The 22140-nt window shown below is 38.2% G+C and overlaps 1 protein-coding gene across 2 annotated transcripts in view; it reads left to right on the forward strand.

Annotated features, from left to right (window-relative positions):
- Window positions 1-22140, forward strand: part of Wdr24 (WD repeat domain 24) — a 223103-nt gene that overhangs the window by 175185 nt on the left and 25778 nt on the right. The window contains exon 11 of one of the 2 annotated variants that reach the window (XM_090383842.1): window positions 8609-8711. The exons of the other annotated variant lie outside the window; for it this stretch is intronic. Within the exon in view, the coding sequence (XP_090239968.1) occupies window positions 8609-8711 (103 nt within the window). The remainder of the gene's footprint in view (window positions 1-8608; window positions 8712-22140) is intronic. 2 annotated transcript variants of the gene reach the window in all.

The following is a 22140-nucleotide window of genomic DNA, read 5'->3' on the forward strand; positions in this document are numbered from 1 at the left end:
GCAATCCCAAAATCATCCAGCCGGTTCCCACTATTCCCGAAACCTTGATGGAATTCAGAATGCACAGCAGCAAAAAAAGCACAAAACAAAGCCTGGGGGATATTTCGCCGATATCCCACCACTGAAAATTTAATATCATTCAAACGTGCACGTGCAAAAGCACGTTATGTACAACGTCAGAGCCAAAGGAAATCTTGGATTCGTTTTACATCTTCCATAACTCAGGCTGCTAGCTCAAAAGTAGTCTGGGATAAGATCTGGAAAATGAAGGGAAAATATCCACCATGCCCTTCAGTGATCCTCGAGCACAATGGATGTCCAATTGCAGATCGAACTGCAGTTGCAAATAGTCTAGGGGAAACATTTGCAATAACATCTTTTCCCGTAGAGTTTTTGGCCCTGAAAAAGAAAATTGAGAAAAACCCACCGAACTTCTCTTCAAAAGGGCTTGAATCCTATAACAAGCCCTTTTTACAGGAAGAGTTAAATGCAGCACTCTCTTTCACGCATGCAAGTGCTGTGGGGCCCGATGACATCCACTACGAAATGCTAAAACACCTCTCACCACAATCTAAGGATCACCTGTTAATTCTGTTTAACAGAATTTTTATTCACAAACAATTTCTGGATTCCTGGCAAAGGGCTATCGTCCTTGCTTTCCCAAAACCAGGAAAAGACTCTAGCAATCCAAGTAACTATCGTCCTATTGCTCTGACAAGCTGTTTGTGCAAAGTCCTGGAAAGAATGGTTAATGCACGCCTCGTATGGTATTTAGAAACAAATGGTCTGCTTTCCAGGACACAGTGCGGCTTCCGAAGGAATCGACCCACTCTGGATCATTTAATCCGATTGGAAACGTCCATTCGTGATGCTTTCATTAAATCCGAGCATTTGGTAGCAGTTTTCTTTGATATTGAAAAAGCGTACGACACAGCCTGGCGATTTGGGATTTTAAAAGATCTCTATAACTTTGGTCTTAGAGGTAACCTTCCTCTTTTTATTAAAAACTTTCTTTCGAATAGCCAGTTTCAAGTCCGTTTAGGATCTACCCTCTCTCGAGTTTTCTCTCGGGAAGAGGGAGTCCCACAAGGATCCGTTCTAAGTGTCACGCTTTTCACAATCAAAATAAACTCTATCGCAGAACAACTTCCACCCACTGTAAACAATGCCCTCTATGTTGATGACTTTGCTATATTTTGTCACTCATGCAATATGAGGGTCATTGAAAGGCAACTGCAGAAAACCATTGACCATCTTACAGCTTGGTCTTTGGCTAATGGGTTCAGATTTTCATCACAGAAGACCGTTTGTGTACACTTCTGTCGCAAACGTAATCTTCATCCTGACCCAGAATTAAGGCTTGGGCAAAATAACATCCCAGTTGTAGCAGAATTCAAATTCCTTGGACTTATTTTCGACAAAAAGCTGACATTTTTACAACATATCCGTCAGCTGAGGACAAGATGTGTCAAAGGGCTTAACATCCTCCGTGCCCTTTCGTCAACTTCATGGGGCGCAGATCGTGCTACCCTTCTTCGTCTCTACCGGGCACTTGTCCGTTCGAAACTTGACTATGGGTGTCAGGTCTATGGTTCTGCTAGAGATAGTGCACTTCGGTGGTTAGATCCAATCCACCATCAAGCCATCCGGACAGCCACTGGAGCATTTCGCACATCTCCTGTTCAAAGCCTTTACGTTGAAGCAAATGAACCATCTCTGTCTCTTCGACGTAAGCAGTTGTCCTTACAGTATGCCTTCAAATTAAAATCCCTGCCCGATCATCCCACGTGGCCATCCGTTTTTGAGCCACGCTGGGAAAACCTCTACAACATCCGTCGGACTGCAAACAAACCTTTTGGTATTCGCATTCAAGGGCTGCTGAATGAGCTAAACTTGACGGTAGACAAAGTTGCCCAGTCACCAAGGCAATTCTTACCCTGGCATGCTTATTCTCCTACTTGCGACTTCTCCCTTAAGATCTGGGAGAAGGCTACTACACCGCCATCTGTCTACCAGCAACTCTTTGCATCACATAGACAGCAGTATTCTGACTTTCTGCCAATCTATACAGATGGCTCAAAGTTAGAATGTCATGTGGGATCTGCTGTTGTGTTGTTCCCTCACAAAACATTATCCTATAAGATCCCACAAGAAACTAGCATATATACTGCAGAGTTGCATGCAATACAATCAGCCCTAGATCACATTAAAAATCGCGACTACCAGAGGTATATGATCTATTGTGATTCATTGAGCGTATTACAGGCACTAGTATCGGTGAGGTATAACCATCATCCGATCCTGTCCAGGATCCAGCAGATTCTTTTTTCTCTCGTGGAATTAGAATTTGATATTCGCTTTTGCTGGATCCCAAGCCACATTGGGATCCGGGGAAATGAATTAGCTGATACCGCTAAATCAGCCATTTCCCTCGATAATCATTGTCTGTCAGTCCCCTATACAGACTACAGGCAAATAATACGTTCTAAATTACTCTCCCAATGGCAAGATTCTTGGCACGGACAGGCCACAAATAAATTACATCGCATTAAGCCTGTAATTGCGCAATGGCAGTCCAGTCTACACAGGGTCCGAAGAGAGGAAGTTGTTCTTGCTCGGCTCCGCATAGGACACAGTCATTTAACTCATTCGTTTTTGCTGAGGGCTGATGACCCTCCTATGTGTGTGTCCTGTGGCACAATCCTAACGATTAGACACCTTTTAATTGACTGTCCAGATTTTAGCAGCACCCGTTTTACCGCTTTTAGTCATCTGACTGAGCCTTATACACTCAGTCAGATTTTATCCGACAATGACAACGTGTCTGCTGTTTTTAGCTATTTTAAATCAATAAAAGTTTTTAATTGTATTTAAAATTTGTTATTGTTATCTCTTTATTGATTTAATTTTTATATATTTGTTATTATTTATCTGGACATGGTGACCTAACTAATTAGGTCACCGAGAATTTAAACTTTTAAATATTGCATAGTCTTGGCGCATTATGGCCACAGCTGCCAATGCGCCAATAAAAAACCAAAAACAAACAAAACAAACAAGCTCCGCATAGGTCATAGTCATCTAACCCATTCCTACTTGCTGAGGGCGGATGACCCACCTATGTGCGAGATGTGTAATGTTATTTTAACCGTCAGTCACCTTTTTGTAGAATGTCCTGTTTTTATTGAAGCACGACGCTTGTGTTTTACTGATTTTAATAATTTGACTGAGCCATTTACACTCAGTCAGATAATGTGACAGAGACAATATGTCTGACGTTTTTAACTTTTTACAATTTATTAATGTTTATACAAAGATCTAAGTTTTATGCTTTTACTTTTATACCTTTTTAAACATACTAATTAATTGTTTGACGTGGTAGCCTTTGCTACCAAAATGTTTAATAACATTTTAAATTTGTCTTGGCGCATTATGGCCTTAGCTGCCAATGCGCCATTAAAAACCAAACCAAACCATTCCCTTCTTTTTTCAAAAATTTTATGCTGGCTTGATACGCCAATTTCATTACATCCGTTTCATTCTAGGTTTACAATTTTAAATCTCTTTTCAGTATAGTGAAGGTCCTCTTTACTTCACTGTATTGAGCCGGACCTGTGCAAATCAGATGCAGACATTTATGAAAGTATGATAAAACAAAAAATTTTTTTTTATATATATTTAGCATATTTATAGTCAAGGTAGATAACTTATTGAACTCCTCTCAGCTGATTCTGAACAATTACAGAGCTGTGGTTCTTTGAATTCTAAAAAAATGGTTGTTGGGTTTTAAATGATAAAAAATGATAAAAGCAATAATAACAAAAAGAAAAATAAGAAGGCATATAGCTAGTGTGAGTAAACATTTTACTAGGTATGTCTCTGTTTATTCTGATTCATTTTTTTATTATTTTTTTACTGTTCAAAACGTTAGTCATTTATTAAAAATAAATGTCATTTATTAAAAATAAATGACTAACGTTTTAGAGAACCCATATGGGTTCTCTAAAACGTTAGTCATTTATTAACATTTATTATTAAGTCATTTATTAAGTTAAATAAACAAATGTCCAAAACATTAGTCATTTATTAAAAATAAATGACTAATGTTTTGGACATTTGTTTATTTAACTTTTTTTTCTTATTTTGGACCCTAATAAACCATCCCAGAATTTTTTGCACATACTTTTGAAATGCTCTATACATTCTTTATTTTAAGATTTCTCATACTCTTTCACTTTCTAATTTATTTTTTATTCTGCTCATACTTGTATCTTTCATTGACGCTTCTTGCAAGAGGCAGTCTACATCTATTCTGCTATACACAATCTACATCTAACTGAAATTTGCACTTCCTTTCCAAAAATTAAAAGTATTGTACTTGTTCTTCAGGGTGAGTCCACAGTGTGAGTGCTCTTGTCCTTGATCTGTAACTCCTTTTTTTATCCCTTTATATCCTTTTTGTTACATATATTTAGACTTTCTTCCAGTTTTTAAAATTTTTCAGAGAGAAAGAAGTGATTTTGCTCATTTTCCTTCACTATGTGAACAGACAAAAAAACAAAACAAAACAAAAAAACTTCAGTTGGACAATAATCACTAACTGGAAAAAATTCTGTGGTCAGATAAATCTTAAACCCTTTTCTATGCATATTGTAAGTGGGCAGCCTCACATAATACAGTAGATCAGACATAATAGCTTAAATAAATTCAAGGTAGAACTAGACAAACATTTGAAATGAATGGATTAGTGAAATGGGGTGTTTTTTTTTTTGTTTTTTTTTTGGCTGATGCTGTATAAGCTTGCTTTCTTGCATCATGTGCCTCTTCTAATGCTAATGCTAACAGTGATTATTCATACATTAAGAATTTGCAGATAAAAGAACCACTAGGTGACAGTGATCACAATGTACTGAATTGAGATTTACTTAAAGATGTAACTACCATTAAGCGTAAAGGGAAAGGCTTTTGCTTGCGTAAAGGTGACTTCAGGGGTCTCAGAGTTTTTAAATTCTATACAGTGAGATCAAATGATGTTGTTACCAACAGTGAATTCTAAATGGGAATCCTTCAGGGACTTAATCTTGGAGGCTACTAGGCTTTTCATTCCAACTAAGAAATGCTGTTTAAAGTTTAGACCTAAATGGATGTCTGATGAATTAATGAGGCTTGTTGCAGAGAAGAAAAATGCATGGGATGCATATAAATTATCAGGCGACACAGACTCCTATGCAGATATAAGCTAGTCTATAATCAAGTCACAAAGGAGGTTAGGCAGACGAAGGCAGATTACAAGAAATCTTTGGCAAAGGATGCAAAGAAAAAGAGCAGAGTTCTTTACTTATGTAAACTCCAGAAGGAAGAGGATCAATCAGATTGGTCTACTTAACATAGATGGTTAGACTATTTATGATCCTGCTCATGTAACTGATAAACTGAATGAATATTTTGCATCTACATTCACACATGAGGAGTTATTCAAGGAGGGCAAGGCGCCAGAAGTTTATCAAACTATAACAGTGAGCAAAGTGGAGGAGAAATTGTTGAAGATAAACATAAAAAAAGCACTTGGGGTGGATGGAATCTATCCAGTTATATTGAAGGAGGCAGCGAGGGAGGTTAGCAAACCCATAGCCATAATTATGAGATTCAGGGGAGGTCCTCATGGGCTGGAGATGTGCAAATGTATCCCCAATTCACAAAGTGGGTTTAAAGAGTGACACAAATAATTATAGGCCTGTTAGTTTAACTTCTGTTCCGGGAAAAATAATGGAGTCACTGGTTAAAGAGGTGATACAGGATTACCTAGACAAGACTGCAGTAATAGTTCAGACACAGCATGGGTTTGTTAAGGGGAAGTCTTGTCTGACCAATTTGATTGGATACTACAACGTGGTCACAAAGGAACTGGATGCAAAAAATTATTTTGATATCATATACTTGGATTTCGGGAAAGCTTTTGATACTGTTTCATATGGAAGACTGCTATACAAATTGGAGCGGTATGGCATTAAGGGCAAGTCGCTGCAATGGATAAAGGGATGGTTGAGTGGGAGAAGGCAGAGAGTACTAATAATTGGATACTTCTGTATGTGGACTAGTGTTATAAGTGGTATCCCCCAGGGTTCGGTTTTGGACCCATTGTTATGTTGTATATCGATGAAGATATATCAGGCTTAATGTCCAAGTTTGCAGATGATACAAAGGTTAGTACGGTTGTTAATGACACTAAAGACAGTATGCTACTGCAACAGGATCTAGAAAAGGTAAGCAGATGGGCTGAGAAGTGGTAACTGAAGTATAACATTAACAAATGCAAAGTACTGAATGTGGGTAGCAGTAATCCAAGAGAAATGTATGAATGGTCGAACCATCTATGGTGGAGAATGAAAAAGACGTGGGGGTAATTCTGCAGTGCAGCTGGGTTGCCAGATCACGAGTTTTGTCAATGATATATAGGAATTTTGCTAGCAGAGACAAGGAGGTGATTATCCCTTTGCATAAGGCAATGGTCAAGCCAAACCTTGAGTATTGTGTACAGATCTCGAGACCTCATTTTAGGAAGGATGTAGAGTTGCTAGAATGAGTACAGAGAAAGACAGTAAGATTGTAATCCAAGAGAAATGTATGAATGGTCAAACCATCTATGGTGGAGAATGAAAAAGACGTGGGGGTAATTCTGCAGTGCAGCTGGGTTGCCAGATCACGAGTTTTGTCAATGATATATAGGAATTTTGCTAGCAGAGACAAGGAGGTGATTATCCCTTTGCATAAGGCAATGGTCAAGCCAAACCTTGAGTATTGTGTACAGATCTCGAGACCTCATTTTAGGAAGGATGTAGAGTTGCTAGAATGAGTACAGAGAAAGACAGTAAGATTGGTGAGAAAGGCTAAACGAAGAAAGGCTAAAGTTCTGAAAGTTGCAGCATCTGGAGACTAGGCACTTGCGAGGTGATCTGATTGAAGTATATAAGGTCTTGAATGGTTTGAGCAAGCTCAATGCTGACTAGATACTTCCGCTTGCTCAGATTAAGAATCTGACAGGACATAATTGAGGAAAGATAGTTGCAGAATGATTGTGAGAAGTTTGCCTTTAGCCAGCAAGTCGTTGATTACTGGAACAGACACTTCCATCTGTTGTTGTGGAAGTTGATAGCTTAAATAAATTTAAGGCTGAACTAGACAAACATTTGGAGTGACCAGATGGCTGAAATGGGAAGGTTGTGTCTTTTTTTTTTTTGGCTGATACTGTATAAGCTTGCTTTCTTGCATCATATACCTCAACTATTGCTATTGCGAGGTGTGGCTATTAAATAACGAGACTGTGCGCAGCTACTATGCACTGAGCACCACCTGTGAAACAAAGGCACAGAAGTTGACCTTGAACCTTTCCCCTAGTATGCCAAGTCACATTCCAGCATGCTGATTTGTTTTGCAGTGAGAAAGCTTTTCATTACCTTGTGTTTTTGCACTTTGCCAGAAAAATGCCAACTAAAAGTTATGAATTGTTACATCAAGTTTATGTCAAGAGCTCATGTGTTTGGCATAAAGATTTTTAGAAGGAAGAGAGAATGTGAAAGATGATGAATGACCAGACCTCCAGTATTGATGAAAACTGATGAAAATATGGATTGGGTAAGAACACTGAATAGAAGTTATCATCATTTAAGCAGTAGAATGGTTCAATCAGAACTCAGTGTGGACAAAGAAAAGTTATACAAATTTTAACTGAAAAGTGTGTGCCAAGATGGTGCCAAAAATTTGAATGAAGATCAAAATACGAGAAGACTCAAAGTTTGTGACGGTGTTTTTAAAAAAAATGAAGAAGATTCATACCGATACCTTTCAGATGCTGGTGGAATCCATATTGCAGTATTCGCTTCCGTAGCCGGGTGGGAAGGAGCAGCAGTGCATAGCACACGCTTCTTGATTAGACCGGGGTTCGAGCCCATCATCCCCAAATACGGAGGATGCGGAAAGGTCAGGGAATGACCACCCCATATCCTGGAGCAATATGGCCTTAGTTGCTAATGCTCCTAAAAACCAAACAAACAAACAACAACAACAATATTGCAGTATGTGCTAGCTATCATTAGTGCACAGGATTATTACCCAGTCTTGTATTGAGGCAATATTATCTATATTTTTGGAAGTAAGATATTTGTTGATATGATAGCCACTTATGGCACTCAGTTAACGGTGGGTTGTGTGTAGTATAGACTTTTAATGTTTGTGGGGGAGGGGGGGGTGGATCACATCAGTATCTGTAATACATGAGCACATGTATTCTTGAATAAATTGCACAGATACCTTTGTTGACTTAATATTTAATTTAATATTTCTTATTCAGATTCAAAACTAACCACCTTTAAAAATAGCAGGCATTCTGTAGATTGGAAATTATTTTTTTTTCTGCTGGTAAGCTTTTAATTATTGCTTTGCTATGATGTTTACACATTAATTTTACTTTTAAAAGTGTATGGTATAATTATTTAAAACAAATTACCTGTTTATCTTCATTTTTATTTCATTATTTGCTTTAGCTTATTTTTAATTTTCATTTTATAGTGACAATAAAAGCACTTTTTTAATATAATTTTTGTTTTAATAGGGAGATGTGCAGACATCTGTATCTGTTATGTTAATATTAGGTGATAGATTAAAAGGGTATATTGACGAGTTAGCACAAGAACATTGGCTTAGCTCTTATGTTGGTAAGAATTATTGTTATTTATTATTTATTATATCAGCCAAAAAATGTTTGGATAAAGGTTTTTTTTTTTTTTTAAATTTAAAAACTGAGTCGTTCCAGCTTTTTGAAGTAACCTGTTAAAGAAGATGCAGTTAAACATATTTTTCAGAATATTTAATTTAAGTTATAATGTCAAGGAACTTATAAACATCTATAAAGTGATATTATAATTAGAAAGCCTAAACTTTGAGCTTTAGAGGGACTACCAGCACAAAATATTATAGAGTTTTCCATAAATGCTGTGATATTACATGAGAATGATAAATGGAAAATTTTATTATCTTATCATATTCTGTTTTTTACATAATCAGTAAGGTTTTTATGTTAAGTTATGTTATGTAAAGCTGAGGACATTGAAAGTGCCTCATCTTTTGCACAGGCATTCAAATTTGAGCAGATCAGACCCCGTTACCAATATGCATTATATCCATAGAGTAGTTGGCTACTCCTTCCTCAAAAACCACTTGAGACTCTCAACATGTGGTGCAACTTGTGCAGCCTTAAATTTCCCATTGTTTATAATCTAATGCACTTGATTTAGCAAGAGCCAGTCTTTAGCTTCAGACACTTGGTCATTACAAGTGGTTATGAGCAAGAAACACATCCTGTGGAATATGCTGAATAACTTTTTGGTATGATTTTAGAGATGCACATTGGCGATAGCCAATGCGCATCTTCCAGAAGCAACTAACACTCTCCTAAAAAAAACTAAACTCTTCCATTACCACTGATGTATTTCATTAGCATTAGTAGAGGCATTTGATGCAAGAAAGCAAGCTTATGCAGCATCAGCCAAAAAAAAAAAACCCACTTCCACTTCACCCCTCTGTTCGTTCAAAATACCTGTCCAGCTGAGCCTTAAACTTATTTAGGCTATCAACCTCCACCACAAGGGATGGAAGTCTGTTCCACCAACCAACCACCCGCTGGCTAAAGGCAAATTTCCGCACGTCTATCCTACATCTGTCTTTCCTCAATTTGAATTTATGCCCTCTCAGGTGATTATTCTGAGCTAGAGGAAGAATCCCATCAGCATTGAGCATGCTCAAACCATTCAAGGCTTTATACACCTCTATCAGATCACCTTGCTGGTGCCTAGTCTCCAGACACTGTAATTTGCAAAACTTAAGCCTTTCTTCGTAAGAGCACCCCTTTGTTCCATTCACTAATCTTGTTGCCCTTCTCTGTACTCGTTCCAGCAGCTCTACATCCTTCTTGAAATGAGGCCTCCAGACCTGTATACAGTACTCTAGGTATGGCCTGACCATTGCCTTATACAATGGAATAATCACCTCCTTATCTCTGCTGGAAAAATTCCTGTATATCATTGACAATACTCCATGAGCTACTCTTGCAGCCCATCTGCACTGCTCAGAGAACTTCATATCTGCCTGCACAACCACCCCCAAGTCCCTTTCATTCTCTACTACTGTCAGTGTAGTACCACAGAGTTGATACGTTGCTCTGGGGTTGCTGTTTCCCATTTGTAGTACTTTACATTTGTCAATGTTAAACTTCATTTGCCACCTCTCAGCCCATCTGCTCAACCTTTCCAGATCCTGTTGCAGCAGCATAGTGTCAGTAGTGTCCTTGACAACCCTGCCAACCTTTGTATCGTCTGCAAACTTGGACATTAAGCTTGATATACCATCATCAATATCATTTATAAATACAGAAAACAATAATGGACCCAACACTGAGCCCTGAGGGACTCCACTAATAACATTAGTCCACGATGAGCAGTGTCCATTGATTACCACTCTCTGTCTTCTCCCCCTCAACCACCCCTTTATCCATAGCAGCAATTTGCCTCCAATGTCACACTGCTCCAATTTGTGTAGCAGTCTTCCATATGCAACAGTATCAAAAGCCTTTCTAAGATCCAAGTATATAATATCAAAGTTATTCCCTGCATCCAGTTCTTTTGTGACTGCATCATAGTATCCAATCAAGTTGGTCAGGCAAGACTTCCCCTTAACAAAACAATGCTGTGTCTTAGCTATAACTGAAGTCTTGTCTAAATGATCCTGCAGTGCTTCTTTAGCCAGTACCTCCATTAATTTTCCTGGAACAGAAGTTAAACTCACAGGTCTATAATTACTTGTGTCAGCCTTTGATCCTCCTTTGTGAATTGGGGTCACATTTGCACATTTCCAGTCTATGGGTACCTCCCCTGAGTCCAAGGAAGCTCTCATAATTATGGCTAAGGGTTTGCTTACTTCCTTTGCTGCCTCCTTTAATATAACTGGATAGATCCCATCCACCCCGGGTGCCTTTCTTGTGTTTATCTTCAACAGTTTCTCCTCCACTTTACTCCCAGTTATTTCAAGATTCTGTAGCTTACTGCTAGAGTTGAATGCACCTCTGGCATTCCCCTTGCTGAATAACTCCTCATGTGTGAATGTCGATGCAAAATATTCATTTAATTTGTTAGCTACCTGAGCAGGATCATCAACAGTTGACCCATCAATATCAAGTGGACCAATCTGATTCATCCCCTTCCTTCTAGAGTTTACATAAGTAAAGAACTCTTTGCTGTTTTTCTTTGCATCCCTTGCCAAGGATTTCTCGTAATCTGCCTTCGCCTACCTAACCTCCTTTGTAACTTGGTTGCATATCAACTTGTATCTATTATAGGCTTCTGTGTCATGTGTTATTTTGTAAGTATCCCATGCATTTTTCTTCTCTGCCATATGCCTGATTAGTTCATCTGACATCCATTTTGGCCTAAACCTTGAACAATATTTCTTAGTTGGTATGTAAAGCCTATTAGCTTCCAAGATAAGTTCTTTGAATGCTTCCCATTTTGAATTTGCTGTTGGTAACATCATCAGTTGGTCCCACTGTATAGAATTTAAATACTGTCTCAGTCCATCGTAGTCGCCTTTACGGAAGCAATAACCCTTCCCTTTACCCCTAATGGTAGTTACCTCTTTGAGTAAATCCCACTTCAGCACACTGTGATCACTGCCACCTAGTGGTTCATTTATCTGCAGATTCTTAATGCATGAAGAATCACTGCTGATAATCAAATCAAGAGTATTACTCCCTCTAGTTGCCTCCCGAACATGCTGATGTAGAAAACAATCATCCAATAAATCCACAAAAGCCCTGCTAGTGTGTGAGTAACTAGCCCCCAAATTCCAGTCAATATCTGGGAAATTAAAATCTCCCATTATAAGACTCTCTGATTTACTGGCCCACTCTATTTCCCTGTACAGTTCCTTATTATACTCATCAGAGTCATTAGGCCTATAGCACACTCCTACTCTCAATTTTGATCTCCCAATGCTTATGTCACACCAAACTGACACAAGCGATATCGACTGGCTTCACTTCCTTGGTTTTTATGTGTTTCTTAACTAATAGCATAACCCCTCCCCCTTCCTATCCTGTCTATCCTTTCTGTAGACGTTGTACTCCCCAAATTGCAGTTCTGCATCCCTTATATCTGTGTGACACCACATCTCTGATATCCCAACAATATCTGCCTTTGATGTTTTGAGCAATACCTCAAATTCATCAAATTTATTTACTAAACTCCTAGCATTGGTGTACACACAAGTATACCTGCACCTGTTTCTGTTCTTAGCTACCCTAACACAACCCATGTGTTTACTTGTACCGCAATGGCTCCCAGCAGTCTCTGAAATACCATGCATCTTGTTTTTCAGGCTTCTGCTCACTCTAATAGAAGCAGTGCAAGAATCTCTTTCACCTCTGCCAGTGGCTACTGTCAATCTATTGGTCTTTGTCTCCCCCAAGCTAGCAGTTTTCCGACCCACCTAACACTGCCTCGATAGCATCAGCAAATATTCTTGCACCCTTTCTAAAACATTCTAAACATTCTCTGCATAAAAAAATGATATATAAACTAAATGAATATTTTGCATCAACATTCACACATGAGGAGTTATTCAGCGAGGGGAATGCCAGAGGTGTATTCAACTCTAGCAGTAAGCTACAGAATCTTGAAATAACTGGGAGTAAAGTGGAGGAGAAATTGTTGAAGATAAACACAAGAAAGGCACCCGGGGTGGATGGGATCTATCCAGTTATATTAAAGGAGGCAGCAAAGGAAGTAAGCAAACCCTTAGCCATAATTATGAGAGCTTCCTTGGACTCAGGGGAGGTACCCATAGACTGGAAATGTGCAAATGTGACCCCAATTCACAAAGGAGGATCAAAGGCTGACACAAGTAATTATAGACCTGTGAGCTTAACTTCTGTTCCAGGAAAATTAATGGAGGCACTGGTTAAAGAAGCACTGCAGGATCATTTAGACAAGACTTCAGTTATAGCTCGGACACAGCATGGTTTTGTTAAGGGGAAGTCTTGCCTGACCAATTTTATTGGATACTATGATGCAGTCACAAAAGAACTGGATGCAGGGAATAGCTTTGATATTATATACTTGGATCTTAGAAAGGCTTTTGATACTGTTGCACATGGAAGACTGCTACACAAATTGGAGCAGTGTGACATTGGAGGCAAATTGCTGCTATGGATAAAGGGGTGGTTGAGGGGGAGAAGATAGAGAGTGGTAATCAATGGACACTGCTCATCGTGGACTAATGTTATTAGTGGAGTCCCTCAGGGCTCAGTGTTGGGTCCATTATTGTTTTCTGTATTTATAAATGATATTGATGATGGTATATCAAGCTTAATGTCCAAGTTTGCAGACGATACAAAGGTTGGCAGGGTTGTCAAGGACACTACTGACACTATGCTGCTGCAACAGGATCTGGAAAGGTTGAGCAGATGGGCTGAGAGGTGGCAAATGAAGTTTAACATTGACAAATGTAAAGTACTACACATGGGAAACAGCAACCCCAGAGCAGCGTATCAACTCTGTGGTACTACACTAACAGTGGTAGAGAATGAAAGGGACTTGGGGGTGGTTGTGCAGACGGATATGAAGTTCTCTGAGCAGTGCAGACGGGCTGCAAGAGTAGCTCATGGAGTATTGTCAATGATATACAGGAATTTTACCAGCGGGGATAAGGAGGTGATTATTCCCTTCTATAAGGCAATGGTCAGGCCACACCTAGAGTACTGTATACAGGTCTGGAGGCCTCATTTCAAGAAGGATGTAGAGCTGCTGGAACGAGTACAGAGAAGGGCAACAAGATTAGTGAATGGAACAAAGGGGTGCTCTTATGAAGAAAGGCTTAAGTTTTGCAAATTACAGTGTCTGGAGACTAGGCACCAGCGAGGTGATCTGATAGAGGTGTATAAAGCCTTGAATGGGTTGAGCATGCTCAATGCTGATGGGATTCTTACTCTAGCTCAGAATAATCACCTTAGAGGGCATAAATTCAAATTGAGGAAAGACAGATGTAGGATAGACGTGTGGAAATTTGCCTTTAGCCAGCGGGTGGTTGGTTGGTGGAACAGACTTCCATCCCTTGTGGTGGAGGTTGATAGCCTAAATAAGTTTAAGGCTCAGCTGGACAGGTATTTTGAACGAACAGAGGGGTGAAGTGGGTTTTTTTTTTTTTTTTTTTTTGGCTGATGCTGCATAAGCTTGCTTTCTTGCATCAAATGCCTGTACTAATGCTAATGCTAATTAAGGTAACTCTGGAACTTGCCATTGGACAACCCTGTTTCTATTTACAAAACCAATACCACATACAAAATAGGGAACTCTCTTCTCCTCACTGACATTTGAACAGACAGCCATAACCTTTCTTTCCCCCTCCCAAAAAACTGGGGCTGTGGAGAAAGAGAACTTTCTTTTCCATGGCCACCTAAAATGCCCGTGATGATAATATCAAATTCTGTATAGAAATTGGAAACAATCCTTTCTCAAGTTGTTGATGCTGATAACATCATGGAGACTCTCATTGCTCTAAACGTTTTCTCTAACTCATGATCTGTCAGCAGATAAAACAGGTATAAATCAATGGTATGATTCTAATAGCTTTATTTTCCATATGATACTATACATTAAGAACCTAGTACCATAAAAACCAACTTGGAAAAAAAAAAAAAAAAAAAAGACTGGAAAATTCTCTGGACCTGGGGAAGGGGGGAATTTGCCAGTGAAACTGACCTCAGAACCTGTTGCTTATTAATAGACTTGCTGAACAGCACAATATGGATATATATATATCTGTTTCATTAGCAAGAGGAACCTGAAGCAGTTAGCTTGCCCTCATAGCCCCCCCATTCCATAGCTGCTTGACTGTCGATAGCAAGTTCTTTATAGGCAAGGCATTCCAGAAGCTTGGAAGAAGAATGGACGGACATGTCCATCACATAAAAAGGGGTAACATGGCCCAGAGGGATATTAGCATTAGTAGTGGAAAATGATGCAAGAATGCAAGCTTATACAGCATAAAAAAAAAAAAAAAAAAAAAACACTCCATTTTGCCTATCCATTCCCTCCAGTAGTTTGTCTAGTTCTTCCTTGAATTTATTTAAGCTATCAACTTCCACAACACCTTATGAAAGTTTGTTCCAGAATCAATTACCCACTGGCTAAAGGCAAACTTCTGCTACCATCCATCCTTAATTTGAATTTATGCCCCCTCATGTGTGTAGTCTGAGCAAGGGGAAGATTCCCATCAGCACTAAGCTTGCTCAACCATTCAAAGCCTTAAACACCTTAATCAGATTACTTCACATGTAATTTGTCTCTGGACCTGTATGCAATACTCAAGATATAGTATACCATTCCATATGAGGAATCCACAGGTTTAGCACCAAAAATCCTAAAGTTCTCAGTATAATCCATCACCAATAAAGAAGATTTCATTGAAGTCTTCCACATGATCTTCAACAAAATTTTACCAGTATAGTCAACAGAAACGTAGGTAGATGGCAATCCACCCTAGTATGGGTCCCTATTTCGAGGAATACAAGATCCATCCAGAACCAGAATACTGCCATCAACAGAGAACGAACTTGGCATCTCCAATACCAAAACAACAGAGGAAATTGCCATAATCCAGAACAGGCCAAAACACTTGATAATGTTATCAGTGTCAGCGCCAAACCAACAACAGACAACTGGAGCAAATGTTCACACTTCTCCTCTCCACTCAGGCAAAATGACCAGGTGACATAGTAGATCTAGGGACTTCCAGCAAGTTCCTGGGATGCAGTACTCCCTGAACATTACTTTGTGCAGTAATTCATTGTATTCCTGACATAATCCAAAATTTAGTTTTTTAAATTGTAAATTCATTTTGTTATTATTATAAATGTGTTTACTCTGGAAGGAGTCACAGAGCTCTGAAATGCAAGATAGCTTTGTATAGTACAATTCTGGTTAACTGAAACATTTGGGACCAAGTACATTTCACATGGTTGCTTTTTTTCAGGTAATCGATTTTAAAATACCACAACAGAATATCAACACTGGATTTAAAATGCTCTATCTCTGCAATTTGAAAGGGAAGCCAGAAAAAATTAAGAAATAATTGCACTACTGTGTATTTATTATTTGCACATTATGTACTGTATATGTTCATACAACTTTAAAAGCCGACCGGGCTAGCCGAGTGGGTAAAGTACCTGCCCGGCAACCCAAAGGTCGCGGGTTCGATTCCCGCCTCGGGCTTGGATCAAAGTACTGCAAAAACCTTGGGAGGTGCAATATGGCCACAGAAGCCGATGCGCCAATAACTACCAAATCAAAAAAAAAAAAAAAACAACTTTAAAACACAGTCGGACCTCTCTTTAATGAACTTCCATATAGCGAAATTTTCTATGTAGCAAACTTTTTTGATTTCCCCTTGGTCATTACATTGAAAATAGTTTCCATATAACAAAATGATTTCGAGAGACCTGGGTATGCATTGTTTGCACCTCTGGCCTTCAGGCAATAGAGCTGATGCTGTAGAAAGCACAAATTAAGAGCTAAAAGGATTAAGAATTAATCCCTTTAGCTTTTAATAGCTAATGGTGTTAATTCCATGAATTAAGAGCTAAAACATTTTACAATTTAATGGTGCCTGTAAAACCCTGCAGGAGGAAACTGGCCAACCATGGTGCGAGATAGAAAAAGATGCAAGGTTCTGGGAGAGGCCTTTGCCCAGCAGAGGGTCAGCAATGCCTAAAAAAAAAGTAAAACCTATACAACTTATACACTACTATACCGAGAGGTCCTGCTGGTCAGCTGTCCACAGCCATTGGCAAAGATAAAGGTATATTCCCGATGTGGGCATTGGCTCTGATCAACCTATTTTCTACCGTAAGCATCCTATTATAGAATTAGGAGAGAATCATTTTCCTCTATCTTGGAAATTTATCTGTTGTTTTGACAGAATGAGTCATCCACACTTCCACTAAATTTCACCTGTCTCTGTTTACATGGTAACTGCAAGTGGTCCCTAATTTCAGCTTTGTTTTAACTGCTGTGCAAGTAACCTTACAGTGTCTAAGAGGAAATCCTTGAGTGTAGTGTGAAAAAGTGGAAGTGCTTAATAGTGTAGATCAGAGCATTAAAAAAAAAAAGAAAAAGAAATCGCTTTAAAATTTGGTATCCCTGCCAGTAGTGTGTCTCAACTATTCTGAAAAACCATGTTTTGATTTTCAAACTGCCTGAGGAAACAGGACTCAGTTGGAACGTGCGAAATTATGCCTTTTGGAAGATGTTGATGAAGCAGTTTTTAAGTGGATGAAGTTTATTCAAGACCAAAACATGCCGATATCAGGACTATTAATAAAAGAAAAGGCTATGAAGTATGCATCTTTTCTGGGGCATAAAATGTTTCAAGTCTGTTTTCTGGTTGGCTGGATAACTTTAAAGAGCATCATGGCTTACTCGGAAAAGTTATTTCTGATGAAAGTGGAGTTGCAATCGAATAAGACCACACCCATTGGAAAGAAAGAGCTTTGAAAAATATTGAGGATTACAAGTCCAAAGACATATTCAATGTTGATGAAACAGGTCTATTTTTTAAATGTTTGCTGAACGAGACACTGCCTTTTAAAGTTGATAAATGTGTAGGTGGCAAAAATAGTAAGGAGAGAATTACTCTTGATTGCAAATATGACTGGTAATGAAAAACTGAAGCTTTTGGTAATAGGCAAAAGTAAACAACCCCTACGTTTCAAAGGAGTAAAGTCGTTAGAGTTGGACTACAACTACAACAAAAAAACCTTGACAGACAAGTGAAATTTTTGAGCAGTGGATTTTAAATTTCGATAGAAAGATGACGAAAGAAAACAGAAAAATCTCGTTGATTGTCGACAACTGCACTGCCCACCTTCACTCAGTAATTTCGAAACGTACAAGTGTGAAGCTTGTTTTTTTTCTTTCTGAATAATTTGTCTTAACTGCAGCCAGTGCCAGATTTACATGTAAGCTAAACAACCTACAGCTTAGGGCCTCGCATTCCCAGGGACCTTGCTCCATCTTAAAAAATTCTTTTTTAATACTGTCACAGGTGAACAGTAAGGGAGAAGGGCCTCATACATGTTATAGCTTATAGCCACAACAAGTTTAAATTCAGCCATGACTGCAACCAATGGACCAAGGCATTATCAAGAGTTTGAAAATGCACTACCGAAGGCTCATACTGAAAAAAAATTATACTGAGAATAGAAACCAACCAATCTATAGATTCTGTTATAGATTTGTGGATGTGCATATCAGAGTTGGCGAAAGTGTGGAGTTAAGATGTGACAGAAACAGCAATTAAGAATTGTTTTGCAAAAGCAGGTTTTGCTAAAATGCTAATTAACCAAGGTGAGAGAGATGAACTACTAGAAGACATAGAGCAATCTTGGGAAGAGTTCCAAGCGAGGTTTGATCAGTGGAGAAATTGTTCTTGATGAATTTTTAGGAGTTGATAATGTCATAGTAGTTGAATATCCGAGTGACTACCACATTTTGGAGCGTATTTAAATAACTAGTGACAATATCAAAGATGAGTTGGATGAAAATGAGAGCAATTATTAAACCTTCCAAATAAATGTTAGCAGCATTTGAAACTTTGCATCGAGGCCTTCAGAAAATGAAAATGTAACGGAAAATATATCTCGGTGTTTAAAGTTTAAACAAATTTGAACATTTTTATGAATGGTATACAGTAGAATCCAGCGTACAGCAAAAAATAACCAAATATTTTACGACATAATTCTTAAAAGTGTACTAATATATTTTGCGCATCATATACGTAGTCATTTCTTAATATGTATGTATTAATAAATTATTTTAAAATGTTAGAAAATGTATCCATTCCCACTTATTTCTGATTTATTTCCCATTTATTTCTCATGATTTATTTCTGAATTTACATTATTTTTCATTGTTGGAAAGGTCATATTTCTTTATAATGAAATTTCTGTATAACGAATATTTTCAGGGGAATGATCGATTTTGTTATATAGAGGTGCCAATGTTTTGCTGATTGAAAGATGTCAGTAATTTTTCCCCTGCAAATTTCTGTATCATTGTTAGACATGTCCATTCTTGTTCAATTTTTCTTGAAATTTTACTCATCTAGCAATGATTTGAAGAGAAATAAACATTTCAGTGACTGTTGGTTTCTGTGATATATATATTCATCTTAATGTATCCTCTTCATTTTAAAACTGTCTGATTCAGATTAGTGTTTAATGAAGGTACAATATCCATATGTCAAAAAAATTGCAGTATAAGATTGTTGCAAAAATAACCTATAGCTTATGCTTCCCCCTCCCCTCCAACTCACCTAGAATTATTCATTCAGAGCTCATGGAACTGTACAAAGGAAACCTCCATTTATAGAAAGTTAAATCGAGGGACCACACAAATAAAAATTTAAAGAAAAAAGCATATAAAAACAAATTAGTTCATTTATGCAGTGCCTTAGAAAATAGTAATAATTCATGATTTATAACAAAAAAAGGAACAAAAAGTTATGACTTTTAGGCATGAATAAGGAACATTTTGTTTCTGTGCATCTGCCAAGTTGCCTATTCATTCCTCCAACGAGTGTGTGGCAACAGACATAATATCCATTGTTTCAGCTACAATTTATACTAAATGGATAGCCTATGTGATATGTATGAAAAAATAAATAATAATTTCTGGATTTCTATTAGTCTGATTTTGTTGAAATTTAGGAAAAGTCAACATATTATTTACTAGAGTGGAATTTAAAATCCTTCCAGTGGGAGCCTGGTTATTCCATATGGACATATGGATAAAGAAATAACATTATTTGAATTTCTGTTAGCCTGATGTTGATTAAATTTAAGATAGCTTGACAAATCTTTCTAAAAGGCCTAAATATAAAAATTTCATGAAAATCCATTAACTAAAAGAAAAGTTAAAATCAAAGTATCAGACAGTTTTTAAATTCTGTACAGTGGGAAAAACTGATGATGTTACCAACAGAAAATTCTAAGTGGGAAGGATTCAAGGAATTAATTGTGGAAGCTACTAAAAGTTTCATACCTATTAAGAAATATTGTTCAAGGTTTAGGCCTAAATGGTTGTCAAATGAGCTAATGAGACTCGTGACAGAGAAGAAAAATGCATGGGATGCATATAAATTATCAGGCGACACAGAAGCCTATGGCAGATATAAGCTAGTCTGTAATCAAGTCACAAAGGATTCCACTTGTTCAAGGCAGATTACGAGAAATCTTTGGCAAAGGATGCTAAGAAAAACAGCAAGGATTTCTTTACTTATATAAACTCAAAAAGGAAGGGGATGAATCTGATTGGTCCACTTGATATTGATGGTTCGACTGTTGATGATCCTGCTCAGATAGCAAACAAACTTAACGAGTATTTTGCATCTACATTCACACATGAGGAATTATTAAGGTTTGAAAATGCCAGAAGGTTATCAAATTGTAGCAGGGTGCTTAATGATTTTGTAATAACTGAGAGCAAAGTGGAGGAGAAATTGTTGAAGTTAAACATAAGAAAGGCACCTGGGGTGGATGAGATCTATCCAGTTATATTAAAGGAGGTGGAAAAGGAAGTAAGTAAACCCTTAGCCATAATTATGAGAGCATCCTTGGACTTGGGGGAGGGCCCCACGGACTGGAGATGTGCAAATGTATCCCCAATTCACAAAGGGGGAGATCAAAGGGTGACACGAGTAATTACAGACCGGTTAGTTTAACTTCTGTTCCGGGTAAAATAATGAAGTCACTGGTTAAAGATGCATTGCAGGATCAACTAGACAAGACTGCAGCAATAATTCTGACACAGCATAGGTTTGTTAAGGGAAAGTCTTGTCTGACAAATTTAATTGAATATTATGATGTGGTTACAAAGGAACTGGATGCAAAAAATAATTTTGATATCATATATTTGGCTTTCAGGAAAGCTTTTGATACTGTTGCGCATGGAAGACTACTATACAAATTGGAGAAGAATGGTATTAAGGGTAAGTTGGTACAATGGATAAAAGGATAGTTGAGTGGGAGAAGACAGAGGGTGGTAATCAATGGGTGCTGCTCTTTGTGGACTAATGTTATTAGTGGAGTCCCGCAGGTTTCAGTGTTGGGTCCACTGTTGTTTTGTATATTTATCAATGATATTGATGAAGGTATATCAGGCTTAGTGTCGAAGTTTGCAGCTGATACAAAGGTTAGCAGGGTTGTTAATGTCAGTAATGGCAGTGTGCTACTGCAACAGGATCTAGAAAATTTGGGCAGATGGGCTGAGAAGTGACAACTGAAGTTTAACCTTGACAAATGCCAAATACTGCATATGGGTAGAAGTAACCCTACAGAAATGTACCAAATGTGTGGTACTACACTTAAGGTTGTAGAAAATGAAAAAGACCTGGAAGTAATTGTGCAGTCAGATATGAAGTTTTCTGAGCAGTGCAGACAGGCTGCCAGGGCAGGTCATGGGGTTTTGTCAATGATATATAGGAATTTTGCTAGCAGGGAAAAGGAGGTGATTGTCCCTCTGTATAAGGCAGTGGTGAAGCCACGTCTTGAGTACTGCATACAGGTCTGGAGGCCTCATTTTAGGAGGATGTAGATTTTCTTGAGCGTGTACAGAGAAGGACAACAAGGTTGGTGAGGGGAACGAAGGGTCCTCTTACCAAGAGAGGCTTACTTTCTGCAAATTGCAATGGCTGGAGACTAGGCCTGTGCAATGATCTGATTGTGTATAAGCCCTTGAAAGGGTTGAGCACGCTGAATTCTGATGGGTTTCTTCCACTTGTTCAGATTACGAACTTAAGGGGCCACAAATTCAAATTGTGGAAAGACAGATGTAGAATAGATGTGCGGAAATTTGCCTTTAGCCAGCGGGTTGTTAATTTCTGGAACAAACTTCCATCTGTCGTTGTGGAAGTTGATAGGTTAAATCAATTTAAGGAGGAATTGGACAGGCATTTCGAGGGAATTGTTTTGTAAATTTTTTTTTTTTTTTGGCTGCTGCCTCATAAGCTCATACTCTTGCTTTCTTGCATCACATGCCA

The sequence above is a fragment of the Mastigoproctus giganteus genome, chromosome 10 (assembly GCF_048544385.1).
Source record: "Mastigoproctus giganteus isolate SK-2022 chromosome 10, ASM4854438v1, whole genome shotgun sequence".
In the NCBI taxonomy this organism is placed as follows: Eukaryota; Metazoa; Arthropoda; class Arachnida; order Uropygi; family Thelyphonidae; genus Mastigoproctus; species Mastigoproctus giganteus.